Source organism: Perognathus longimembris, chromosome 1, assembly GCF_023159225.1.
Source record: "Perognathus longimembris pacificus isolate PPM17 chromosome 1, ASM2315922v1, whole genome shotgun sequence".
Classification (NCBI taxonomy): domain Eukaryota; kingdom Metazoa; phylum Chordata; class Mammalia; order Rodentia; family Heteromyidae; genus Perognathus; species Perognathus longimembris.
Genome location: NC_063161.1, coordinates 65,514,138 through 65,527,839, shown reverse-complemented (window position 1 = coordinate 65,527,839; position 13,702 = coordinate 65,514,138). Strand labels below are relative to the sequence as shown.

Here is a 13,702-nt window from a genome sequence, read left to right as displayed (position 1 = left end):
CACTCACCCTCTTCTGTTCCTTTACATACTCGATCAGCTCCTCCCTGGTTCTCCGCACTGCCTCCTCCACAGCCTTCGCACTTCGCTTCTGCTCTTCTCTTATTGCTGCCTCAACAGTTTCCTGTGTGGGGAACAGAGGAAGAATGTTAAGAGAGGTATGCATGTGCCTGGCACTGAATGTGCCATTTTATATAAACCACCATAGTGTCTCACTCCTGTGATCCTAGCTACTCAAAAGGCTAAGACATGAGAATCACAGTTCATAGCCAGCTTGGACAGGGAAAAATCCATGAGACTCCAGGTAACCAGCAAAAAGCCAGAGGAGTTGTGGCTCAAGTGATAGAGCGCCAGCATTGAGCAAAAAAGCCAAGTGAGAGAGCAAGGATGGCACAATAAACAAAGAAACAACCCTGTTCACTGGGAGAGAGCTCATTCATTCCAATAGGAGTATGGACTTCCAAAAGTTTCTGGTATTGATTTGGTTACACAGTTGGTTGTTCAGATGAGTCACCCCATGGCAATCTTCTCTGGCACATATCACACTTTAGTTGTTTGTGTACATGCACATATGACATATGCATATATGTTTTCACATGTTTATAATTTAAGATCTAACTTTCACATATGAGAACATGTATCATTTGTCTCTCTGGGCCTGAAAACATAATTTTTTCCAAAATTTTTCAGCAAATGACATAGTACTATCCTTCCTTATGGATTAGTGATGAGTCCCATCCTCTCACAATTCCACTGTGCATGTGTGTGCACATGAGTATCTACATCTATAGCTCTATCTATTCATCTCTCTCTCTCTCTCTCTCTCTCTCTCATTTTCTGGATCTGAGTTGTTTCCATACCTTAACTATGGTGAACAGTGCAGTAATGAACAGAGATGTGCAGGTGTCTTTACTGTGTCCTGACTTGTACTCTTTGGACAAATGCCCAGGAGTAGTTTCACTGGATCATAGTGATATCAAGAAGAATGGACAGATGAATGAAGAGAGGAAGAGTGAACAGTCCTAATAGCCAGTGCACAGATGTGAACATGGAGCTAGGTAACTTGAGGGGAGGGGTGGACTGGAAGGGATCGGGGAGAAGGATGGAAGGGGTAGCATTGATAAAGATGCATTATACTCATAACCTGACTGATGGGATTGTAACTTTTTGTATAAATACTTAATAATAAATGTTTCTGTCAAAATAGAAAGATGCATTGTACTCATAAACTGAAACCCTTGAACGGAAGCCCTTCTGTACAACTACTTAAAGATAATAACCAGTTACAAACAGCAAGTCAAAGTGTTTGGACATGGGATAGAGCCAGCCATTTCTTGCAGGGAGTGCCTGACAGACTCCGATGGCTTCCTCCCCAACCTTCTGTCTGGTATTCACAGGACAGATTTCCTTTCTGGACTTTGTACTGTCCACGGAGGATTTCCAACTTGTGTTTATGCTTCCAAGAATACCCGTGCATGGAAGTTGTTCAATTCGGTTGAATTTTGCCCTCCCACCATAATTCAGTGAGGCCAGGTGGTAAGATTTATAGTTTGTTTGCTGCTGGTGCCAGGTTGTTGCTGAGTGCTGTGCATCAGAACAGGAGGTAAAACTTTCACCTGTCAGGCTAAGTTCTTCAAAGGGGAGATCTAAATTCCAGTCTAGCAACCTGCAAATCCCGTAACTAAGCGATTGCATAATAGCTCATTAAGAGGGGGAAAAAGCCTAACGTTCTGGAAAATATTAGCACTTTTTCAGAAGTAGCTATATTTTCTGCTAAAATAAGTGTTTCCTGGATTAAAATGGAGGTTATAGAATAAAATTCCTTTTTTAATTTAATTTTATTGTCAAGGTGACAATAAAATTCTTTAGCTTCCAATTATTTACATTGGTATGCACCTTTTTCTTATTAGTCAGCAAGACAACCAATTAGAGACTGAGGTTGGGCACAGTTGTACATTCCTGTATTCCCAACTACAGAAGGAAGGTAAATTATTCAGAGGACTGTGGATAGTGGGCAACTTGAGCAGCAAGTTGGTAAAACTTCATCTCAACAAACAAGCTGGATGTGGTGTTTCATGCTTGTAATACCAGCTATTTGGGAACTCTAAGGAGGCTTATGGTCTGAGGCAATCCAGAAAAAGCAGACCTTGTTTTTAAATTTAAGAAAATACCTTTAAATAGTTGTAGAAAGGTGTTTCAATTCAGCATGTCCATTTATGAGTACAATGCATCTTGATCAATGCCACACCTCTCATCATTTTCTCCCATCTCTACCAACTCCACCCCTCCTCTCAATACCCGGTTCCATGTTCACATGTGTGCATTGCATACTATGACTGTATTTCCTATTTGAAATAAAGAATTAATAGCAAAAAGGGCTGACATCATGGATTAGGTGGTAGGGTGTTTGCAAAGCTCTGAGTTCAAATCCCAGTACTGCCAAAAAATAAACATTTAAACTAACATTGATGGTCACAACTGAGCACAATGACAGGACTGCAGTCAAATGTGGTGGCTCACAGTTGTCATCCTAGCCACTCAGGAGGCTGAGACTGGAGGATTCTGGCTTGATGTCAGCCCAGCAGGAAAATCCATGAGATTCTTAACCAGCAAAATGACAGATGGGAGTTGTGGTAAAATGCTGGCACTGACTGAAAAAGCTAAGGGACAACTACCAGACCCTGAGTTCGAGTCCTAATACTAGCACAAAAGCAAAATAAAACAATGTTACTCTTTCCAAGACAATTCTCTTTGCAGTTTTAAGTCTATATTACTAAACATTTTTTTGTTACTGTATCTTAGAATTCATCAATAAAATTACTGTTTCTCTTTTTCCCTCTCATTTTATGAGAATCACCATAATATTCTCTTGGCCCAGAAACCCTAAAAACTTGGCCATCTGGACCTACAAGCTGGAATCCAAACCAGGGGCAGCTGTGGATTGTGCTGGGCTCTGTCCTATATGCGTGCAGTGAGATGCCTGGCAACTGCTAACAGCAGCCTCAATGACCAGGGCACAGACCCTGAGTTCAAGCCAAGGTGCCCTCTCTCTCTCTCTCTCTCTCTCTCTCTCACACACACACACACACACACAATCACAATCACAATCATGAGCTGAGTACCAGTGGCTCATGCCTGTAATCCTAGCTACTCAGGAGGCTGAGATTGCAATTTGAAGGCAGCCTGGTAGGAAAAGCCCATAGTCTTTTTAAATTCTTTATTGTCAAAATGAATTACAGAGGGGTTACAGTTTCATATGTAAGGCAAGTACATTTCTTACCCAACTTGTTATCTCCAATTAATCATCAAAGTAAAGTTGGGAGTGAAGCTGTTGCTCAAATGGTAGAGTGAAAAGCTTAAGGATACTAGTTTCACACACACAAAAATCATTATGAATCTAGTTCTAAGGCATTTCTAGAAATTTGTTATCTTATAATCTAAAAGCTTATATTTTTAATTCCATGTTTACTTTAGTGATAAAAGTGAAATATTATACTATGATTTCCTAGATTCTATTTTTTCAATTCAGCTGAAAAAAATTTGATTGATTATCTGATGCTCTGGTAAATTCATTTCTATTTTCTATGTCTTTCTTATATGTTTATACTCTTCACTAGAAAATTTCTGTAATTTCCTCTTTTGACTCCTGGTTTAAGCTTTTTACCTGCTATGTTCCTTATTTCTACTCTTGCTGTCTTGTGTAAGAATATAGCCTCTTTTATGTTCCATGGATACAAACTCACATGTCACTGAGGAAATCAATGAGAGTTGAAAACTGTTTGTATCTCCGTAGACTCTTTGTGACTATCTGTTTTCATAAGAAATTATCTGTACATACTTGAAAGAGTTTCTAGAACACTAAAGAACAGAGTAACATCTCAGTACCGGCAATTGTGGTTTATGGATCTTGATCTTAACAGTGGAATAATCAGGCTAAGATTTTTTCCTGAGGCGATTTCTTTTATTTTTTTTCTCATTTTATTAGCATATATTAATTGTACAAAATAATGGGCTTCACCATGACATTTTCATAGATATATAGAGTGTGCTTTGATCATGTTCACCCTCCCCATCGCCCACCTTTGTCCTTCCTGCCCCCTTCTCCTGGTCTTGTTCCTCTTCTCCTTGGGGCAATTTCAGATACCAATATCTTTAGGTCTTTTATCTTAAGCTGGCTAGTGTCCTTAAGAAAGAGCTTTTAGTTTCCTGTCTGGCTCCGCGCATCCTGAGCTGAGATGAGAACAAAGACTCAGAATACCAGCAAGCAGCAGAACTTCGCTGTCTTTGGTCTAGCCCACCTCCTCTGGAGCAGAGCTTTTACTCTCTCCTCTGGGCTGGTCCAGAGTTCTAATCTTTGGTCTAGGTTGGGCACATGATGTGGGTGGTGGGAGGGGCACTGATTATTACACTTTCTTTGTCCCTTATCTCTGTCCCACTTTCATGAGTATCTACTGTCAGCAAGGACAAGGTCCTTAGGAGTTTCAACAGTGTTTGTTGACCATTATTCTCAGTCATACTCTAGCTTTCATTTGAGTGGGGTGCCATTTCAATTAGGTTTCAGCAGGGAAAAGATAAAAGTCTACCTGCTCTTTGTAACTTTGTGTTTGAAAATGTGTATTAATTTTTTTTAATTCTGAGATAATTTTAGGCTTACAGGAAAGTTACAAAGGCACTACAATAAACGCATCTATACTCCTACCACAAAGTATTACTAAATTACAAAATTTTAGTTGTACTTATCAGGTTTTCTACTAATGTCCTCTCTTACAGAAGTTGTACAAAGGGTTAGTTTGTGGGTACAGTGCATGTTGATCCATGTCACCCCTTCTATCATTCTCCTCCATCTCTCCCAACCCCACCCCTCCCCTCAAGTTACCTGCTTCCATTTTTGCATGTGGAAAGAGTATTGTATGGGCTGTATTTTCCCACCCTTCCTCTCTCCATTTGTCTGTGTTCTTCCCCTTCGACCCCAGCCTGCTCAGATGGAACATGGAATGAAGCACAAGTGAAATCACAGTTTAGCCCATTAGACATTGTGTCACATGGCTCTCTTGTCCTTAGCCTCTTCAAAACTCTGGTACCTTAGAAATGTACTTTCTGTGTAGCTTGTAAGAATCTGTATTTGGCTTTTTTCTCATACTAGGGGTTATGGATTTTAGGGAGAACACGGTTGAGATGAAGCACATTTCTGATCAGGAGATATGTGCAATTACCATAATACTAGATAGGTTTATCTTGGTTCCCTTATTAAACTAGTATCTGCAAATTTTACAGTGTGATGCGTTTTCTCTTTCTCAGAGTCTATTCTATGTATGTATGTATGTGTACACGCCAGTGTATATATAGGTATGTATTCATCTCATCCATCATATCTATCACTCAGTTATCACTGTGTACTACATGAATCCTTCATCTCTTTCTCTATATAACTAGTGATTACTATCATTATTATTTTTTTGCCAGTCCTGGGGCTTGAACTCAGGGCCTGAGCACTGTCCTGGCTTCTTTTTGGCTCAAGGCTAGCACTCTGCCACTTGAGCCACAGCACCACTTCTGGCCTTTTCTATATATGTGGTGCTGAGGAATTGAACCCAGGGCTTCATATATACGAGGCAAGCACTCTTGCCACTAGGCCATATTCCCAGCCCCTCTTTCTCTATATAGCTATGCAACACAAAATATCTATGTTTCCATGGACTTGTGTGTCTACCCATCCAAGTCTAGACAAACAAGCAGCAATGAGCTCCGGTCTACAGAGAATACTTTTCATGACAATCTGAGCAATTTACAGACACAGAGGAAGTTTCTTTTCTATCTACAGGACTGTTTAGAATTTTTAACTACATTCTGCAGTTATTTGCAAGAATGTATCATTCTTAAAATTTGTGTAATATGTGTGTTAAATGTTTTTTATCCCACCAAGGTTCATTAAAGCCTCTCTTTACTAATCTTGCCAAATATTTGTGGATTTTATGGTTAAAAAAAACTATATATTTTTGGAATTTTCCAACCTAGGCAATGCATTTCTGTCATAGCTTCTCTTATTTGTCCCCTTCTATTTACTTTGGATTTTTTTCTGTCCTCCCAGTTCTGACTTCCTAAATAAAGTGGATAGGTCAGCATGCATTTTCCAGACTCCTACTTTCTAATGTAAGAATCTGAGGCTCTGTTTCTCTTTTGAAGTACCATGTTAGAGTCTTCACTCACATTTTAAAGTTAATAACTATTTTAATAAGGAACACATTGTTTTTTCTTATGTTTAGTTTTTGAAAAAACATTCCTCAGTGAAATGCAGGAATCTTAAGCACAGTGGCTCAGAAAATGTGTGTGTGTGTGTGTGTGTGTGTGTGTGTGTGTACATATGCATGCATGCATGCATGCTAGTACTGGGGTTGAACTCAGTGCCATGCACTCTTGCATAGATTTTTCACTCAATGTTCACTCTACCATTTAAGCTATACCTCCACTTCCAAGTTTTTGGTGGTTAATTGGAGATGAATCTCATGGACTTTCCTGCTCAGGCTGCTTTTGAACCGTGATCCTCAGATCTCAGCCTCCTGAGTAGCTAGGATTACAGGCATGAGCCACAGGCACCCCACATGTCTTGGTGAATTTTTACCTACCCACAAGCCCTTTATATGCAAAATCTAGATCAACAAAAGCAATACTTACAGTTTCCTCATTTTCTTCCATTCAGAGAGAACTGCAGTTCTGACCTCTAGCTCCATAAACTACTTTGGCCTATTTTCAAAGGTCATAAAGTTCTAAAAACTCAAAGCACATGAATCAAAGACTATGCATGCTTTCTTTGCTGTTAGGCATATTATTTTTGAAACTCAACCATGTGGCAGGGTATATTGATAGTCTTCTAATTTTTCTTACCTATGCCATTTTTTTAATTCCCATTTTTCAAAAATCCATTTCACTACTGATGGCTCCTGATACTGGTTTTTCTTTACCACCTTCCTGTGGCGAGAACACTGCTCTCCACCAGATGGGTCCGTAAGAGGGGCAGCAACGGAAACAGGCTGTGTGATAAGGTCCTGCAGACACTGCCGTGCACATTCAGATGACAAAGGGCAAGTCTGGGCCCCACCACGAAGCTACAGAATGTGCCCCCTTTTCCCCATGGGTCTTCTTCCAAAAGAAGGGCCTTTGAGGTACTTGGCTTCTTAATCACACAAATCTAATGTGAATAGAAGCAGTTATGACTTAAAATCAAGTTACTGGCAGTATGTGATATAATTAAAGAAGTATGAGGCTTTTAAATCTTGTCTACTTTGACAAAAAGATACTTCTTTTGTGCATTCCTTCAGAATAAAATTACACTAAAAACAATCTTTTTTATATATCACAGGGATGCTGAATTATACTTATCAGAATGAAACTGTCAAGTCCTGGAGCATGTGTGAACTCATATCCTATTTCCAGTCACTAGGATTGGCTTTCTTCCCTTCAAAATGTTTATTTTCCCCTTCTTTGCCATTTCAACAACCATGACCCAAGCTAGAATACCTTTGCTTTGTGTGTCAAGTGTGCCAGCAACTTTCAGGAGCGTCTTTAACTAGAGTTTCTCCTGCTCCATTCAGCCACGTGACATTTAAAGATGTCATATTAATCTTCCACATAGACTAATTGGCTGGTTTTTTTTTTTTTAACTTCTGTGCCATGAGTTGCCAGAGTTAATATTTTCAGACAATGTTAAATGTAAATTTAGCCATCTGGACTTCTTCTCTGATGAAACACACCAATGCCATCTTTGTGTGGTGTTATTTTCCTCCACTTTATTTTCAATCTATCCTATTTATATCCCACAACCACTACACATATTCCCTTCCTTGTCTGATTCAAATGCCTGCACCATAAGTGTTAGCTAATGGAGGATATTCTCGTCTTTCATTAATGTGTGTGGTGATACACTCACAGATCATCAGAAGATCTTTGAAGACAATCGTTACCTTATGAAGGTAATCTCTATAAAAGCTACCACTGCTTTCTCATGAATTAAAGTACCGTGGGCATGCCATCACTGTCTAGCTTAGAGTCATTTCCTGTTCCTTCTGTTTAGCAAGCCTCCCTTTGCACAATTCAGTTTCAGGAGGCACACCAAGAATCTTTTCAGAAACGTTTCGAGGCCTGCAAAACCCTCAGTAGGTATTTGGATTTAAATCTCCTATATGAATGTGCTCCTGGGAGAGCCTGTATTTCATTACTCTCAAAACACTCTATAACTTAGATCTGAATATTTGGATTGATAACCCACCATATTGATAGCCACTGAAATGAGACTTTATTATAAATCATAAACATAATTATGCTTCTAGTCACAGTATCTGATCACAGAATACATAAATATAATTCATGGCTGCTTTAGCTTGGAACTCAAGGTACCCCAAAGATTCACATAAGAAAGGCTTTGCACTCTGGTGTGGCACTGTCAAGAGATGGTGGAGCATTGAATAGATGGCACATAGTGTGTGTGTGGGGGGGGAGGGCTTGCTCATTGATTGTATGTGTACTCTTGGGGGAAACAGTGGGACCTTGGCCCCTTCCTTGTCTCTCTTTCACTTCCTGGCCAATAGAACAGCTTTGTTCCCCAAGCTTTGGCAATATGTGCTGTCCTCTTGTTCTCCCCATTAGTGGCCTACAAGTAATGTGTAAACCAGATCATGACTGAAATGCCCAAAAGGAAAACCAAAAGAAACCTTTTCTCTATAAACTATAAACACAGGTGTTTGTTATAGTAATAGAAAACTAGCTGAAGCCATGAATATGGGAATTTATCTCCCCAATGGAAAAAAAATGCACTTATGGGTAGAAGCCCTATCTTACGTTCTTGTGTCCTGAGAGTACCACATACACTGACAACACACTAGGTTAGAGTCCCCCGAAGTTTTTCAGTTCATGGCTCTCTTGCTGCCTCTTTTTTGGTTGTTGTTTTTGTTTTTGGATGGCTTTTCATACCTGCAATCCGATCTACTCTGGATGAGATCTGAGGATCATGATTTGAAGTTTGTCTTGGCAGAAACCCCATGAACCTCTTATCTTCAATTAGCAAGGAATAAAAACAGAAGTGGAGTTATGGCTCAAGTGATAGAGTGCTAGCCTTGAGCACAAAAGCTCAGGGACAGTGCCCAGTCCATGAGTTCAAGCTCCAGTCCACACACACACACACACACACACACACACACACACACACACACCTAATTATTCCATTTATGAACTGAATGATAATTTACTATTCATCTGAAAATATATAAAAGTAGAAAGAAGTTTTGTTTTCTTCTGTCATAACTACAGTAATTTACTCAAAACTTTTGTTCAGGCTGGCAGTGCACAATGTATCCTGTTCTATATGGACCCAACATGAGGTATGCCAGAAGCTCTTTTCTCCAAATCTAATGTCACAAAGATGTCAGCAAGGAGAGGAATAGCACATAAGCTTACAATGACAAGCTGGTCCTTTACCTGTCATCAAGAGCAATCAATATTGCCTGCCAGTAGCTAATGTCCTCCTCCCTATCCCTGAGTGGTCATTGTCATCCCATGGCATCTTCACGAGGGCCATCTTGCTTTTATCATATTGTTTTCTTCTCTCTCTCTCTCTCTCTCTCTCTCTCCTTCTTTCCTCCCTCCCTCTTCCCACCCCCTTCGCTCTCTTCCTGGCTCTCTCCCTTTGCAGTACTGAGGACTGACCTCAGGACTATGCCAAGGCCTCTGCAAGGCCTCTAGCCCTTGATTTGCATACCAGTCCTTGAGGCAGTTTGTAAAACACATTATGCTACATCATGTGCATTGATCACAAAAGCACAGCTTATAAACTTTTCAGTGGTACTCACAGTTAAACAGAGATGTATGTACAAGAGATAGCAGAGCTAAGCAAAATATAAAAAGTGCTAAAAAAATTAGGTGTGAATTAAAGGTCAAGATTAAAACATAAATTTTCATTTCATTTTAAGAACTATTTTTTGTTTCTTCTGATTATGAGGTTTGAACACAGAACCTGGAGGCTGTCCTTGAACTTTTTTGCTCAAGGTTAGTGCCCTACCACTTTGAGCCACTAGTTTTCTGGCACTTAATTGGAGATGAGAGTCTCATGGACTGTCTTGCCTGGTCTGGCTCCAAACCAAGATCCTTGGATCTCAGCTTCCCAAGTAGCTAGGATTACAGGTATGAGCCATCAGTACCCAGCTCTTAGAACTATTTTGAGAGTCAGCTTTCAAAATGCATTGGTTTCATAAACTGACAGGTTGAATTGAAATCCCTTTGTGTAGCTACTTAAGGACAATACAGTATATCTTTAGAAAAGGGGTAGGTTTAACCAATTATAAATGGCAACACAATCATTTTAAATGTATTTAAGAGGTTTTTACACTCTGAACTTTTTACACTCCAGAACTTTCTGGAACTCAAGTATAGAGTTTTTTGAACATTAATGATTTGGTAAAAATATATGGAGTAGAAACTTCCCAAGTATCTAAAACAATATAGGAACAGAAAAAGAAGAGATCCTTAGAGGAATGATATAGATTTTATTTTCTAGTATATCCTTTAGTCTTGAATTAGATTATGTACTGAGCTGAATACTTTCACCTGGTTCTCTTTAGATAAATTCTCTCTATATACACATACATGTATATATGTATACATATAAAATATAAAATTATATGTAAGTACAGATTTATATAAATAAGCATAGACATATATATTACTTTGATGAATGTCTACCTATTCTCTGATGAACGTTCTTTATACATATGAATACATATGAAGAATGCTTTTTGTGTGTATGTATATATACACACCCACCCACCCACAAACACATATTTTTTAACTTAAGTTAAATGTCCAGTTTCTTCAGTAGTACATGACAAGGTTTCGACTCTGACACAGGCTTGACCATGAATGCTATCACCCAATACATGATCCCAAGATAGTTACTAACAGTTCCAGAGATTTCATTTTCTTAATGTGAATATGAACATTTATGCACCTCAAGGCTTGGGTCTTAAAACAGGCTTGTGGATATTAATTCATTTATGCCTGTGTCCTTAGAATATGGAGATAGATAATAGTCATTGGCCTAAGCCAACAAACAACCAGCAGTGGGTATGTATGTGTATATATGTATATACACATACATATATGCTTGTATATGTACACACACATATATACAAATACACACACACATATATATGCACACACATAATCATACATTTGATGAACTGTTCCCTTTTCCCAGTTGTGATCTTATCTATCTCTCAATTAGTTCTGCCCCAAAGTCTTCTTGCCAGAGAGAATACAGGCACTATACTTGCTTATAGATGACTAGGCTTTCCCAGCCTTTCACTCTGTGTATGTCTGTGTACGTCTCTGTTGCTTACATTGTCCTTTAATTCAATCCATTAATCTTGTCTTTCAACTGGAGAATTAAAATCACTTCTATTTAGTCATAGCTGAAGGTGTGACTTAGTTCCTGTTCTTTCATTGCTTTGACCATGTTTGATTCTTTTCTAAATCTTACCTGCTTATCTGCTCTTCCAGTGGATTTACTTCTTCCTGTGCACTCAGGGAAATTTATGTTCCTATTCTTCATGGACCATTCCTTTAGGTGTCTTCTACAATGACGGCTTTGTGGTTAGAAAATCCACTAGTTGTCTTTTTATTTGGAAGCTCTCTATTTGTCCTGCAACTCTGAAGGATGATTTTGCTGGATATAATAGTCTAATTTTCTTCCGAGTCTTTTTTTTTTTTTTTTTTTGCCAGTCCTGGGGCTTGGACTCAGGGCCTGAGCACTGTCCCTGGCTTCTTTTTTTTTGCTCAAGGCTAGCACTCTGCCACTTGAGTCACAACGCCACTTCTGGCCATTTTCTGTATATGTGGTGCTGGGGAATCGAACCCAGGGCTTCATGTATACGAGGCAAGCGCTCTTGCCACTAGGCTATATCCCCAGCCCTTCTTCCGAGTCTTGAAATACAATATCCCATGTGCTCCTGGCCTTTAGAGTTTCTGATGAGAAACTTTTATTTTAATGGGTTTGCTTTATGAGCAGGTCCTTCTCTGTGGCGGCTTCCAATATTTCTTTATTCCCTATTTTTTTGGCTTTTTATTTTGTTATGTTTGTTCATTCATTCATTTATTTTGTGCTGGTCCTGGAGCTTGAACTCAGCCTGACAGTCTCACTTGGGTTTTTCTCTAAAGTTTGGCTACCACTTTCAGCCATACATTTCTGGCTTTTTGCTGGTTAATTGGAAATAACAGTCTCATGGATTTATTTGTGCTGGGTAGTTTTGAATCATGATCCTCAGATTTCAGCCTTTTGAGTAGCAAGGAGTAAAGGTGTGAGCCTCCAGTGTCTTGATTTGACAGTCTCTTTACAAACTAGCCTTTGCTTGATGATCTGTCCTGGGAAATTGGATGTCTGTCAAGTATTAACTAATCTTCCAATGGGGATTTGTAGTAAGGGTTCTTCTGTTACTTCTCTTGTGGGAATTTGTTTGGTTGGTTGGTGCTGGTCCTGGGGTGTGAACTCAGAGCTTGGGCACTGTTCCTGAGCTTTTTTTTTGCTCAAAGCTAGCACTCTACCACTTGAGCTGCAGATCCACTTCTGGTTTTCTGGTGGTTAATTAGGAGATAAGAGTCTCATGGATTTTTCCTGCCAAGGCTGGCTTTGAACCAGGATCCTTGGATCTCAGCCTCCTAAGTAGTTAGGATGACAGGCATGAGCCACCCATGACTGGCTGGTGTTGGTTTGTTTGGACAGAGTTCATCTGTGTGGATGCTTTCTCCTTAGGCCTCACATGGTGGGGTACTACTAACAAATCAGGAAGATGGGTTTTGGACATCAGCTCTGAGAACAGTGCTATCTGTGATGACTGCTCTAGTCCTGTCAACATTGTACAATAATGAGTGCACCCACTGGAAGTTGTGCTGTTTGCAGTGTTTTGTTCTTTCCTTTGGCCATTGGTGGAATAGGAGATTACTCTCTAGCTATGCTGATTTGGATCCTGGTCATTTTGTGTGAGATTTTTATTTCTTCTATTTTTAAAGTACATTCTCAGGTTTCTGCAGGGGGGGACTATGTAGATAACAAGGAGCATTCACTCTCATCTACCTGACAGGATAGCTCATGGGCAGAGTTCCACACAACATACTGGAAGTTGCATTCTCAACCTTCCTGTGTAAATGTGCTTTGGCTGTTTTTGTCTGAATCACAGAAAACTGAGGAAGTTCTGCTCACTTATAACCAGCCATTACCCGCTCTTTCTCCCTCTCTCTCTCAAAATCTGAAATTTAGAATGTTCCAATATCTGAAATTTTTTGCTTCTTTTTTTTTATAATTTATTTATTAATTAAACAATTTTTTTGACAAGGTGTTGTGCAAAAGGGGTACAGTTACATAGTAGGGTAGTGTGTGCATTTCTTGTGATATCTTACACCCTGTTTTTCTTTCCCTTCCCTAGGTCAGATAGACATATATACAATACACAGTGTACCAAACACATATACAGTAGCCACATGGCCTATGCCAAAGGAAATACGCCTAGGGCTTTAAAAGTAATGTTGGCAATAGGGTTTGCTTATCCTTGTCTTATATGAACGTACATACATAGCTTTTGAGCTATTGTGATACACTGAGAGGTCTATTTTTTTTTTTTTTTTTTTTGGCCAGTCCTGGGCCTTGGACTCCGGGCCTGAGCACTGT

General features: G+C 39.4%; 1 protein-coding gene across 5 annotated transcripts in view; it reads right to left on the bottom strand.

Annotated features, from left to right (window-relative positions):
• Nucleotides 1–13,702, bottom strand: part of Ccdc91 (coiled-coil domain containing 91) — a 228,668-nt gene that overhangs the window by 27,058 nt on the left and 187,908 nt on the right. For all 5 annotated transcript variants that reach the window (XM_048366860.1, XM_048366845.1, XM_048366837.1 and 2 more), the window contains one exon: nucleotides 8–121. In XM_048366860.1, the coding sequence (XP_048222817.1) occupies nucleotides 8–121 (114 nt within the window). The remainder of the gene's footprint in view (nucleotides 1–7; nucleotides 122–13,702) is intronic.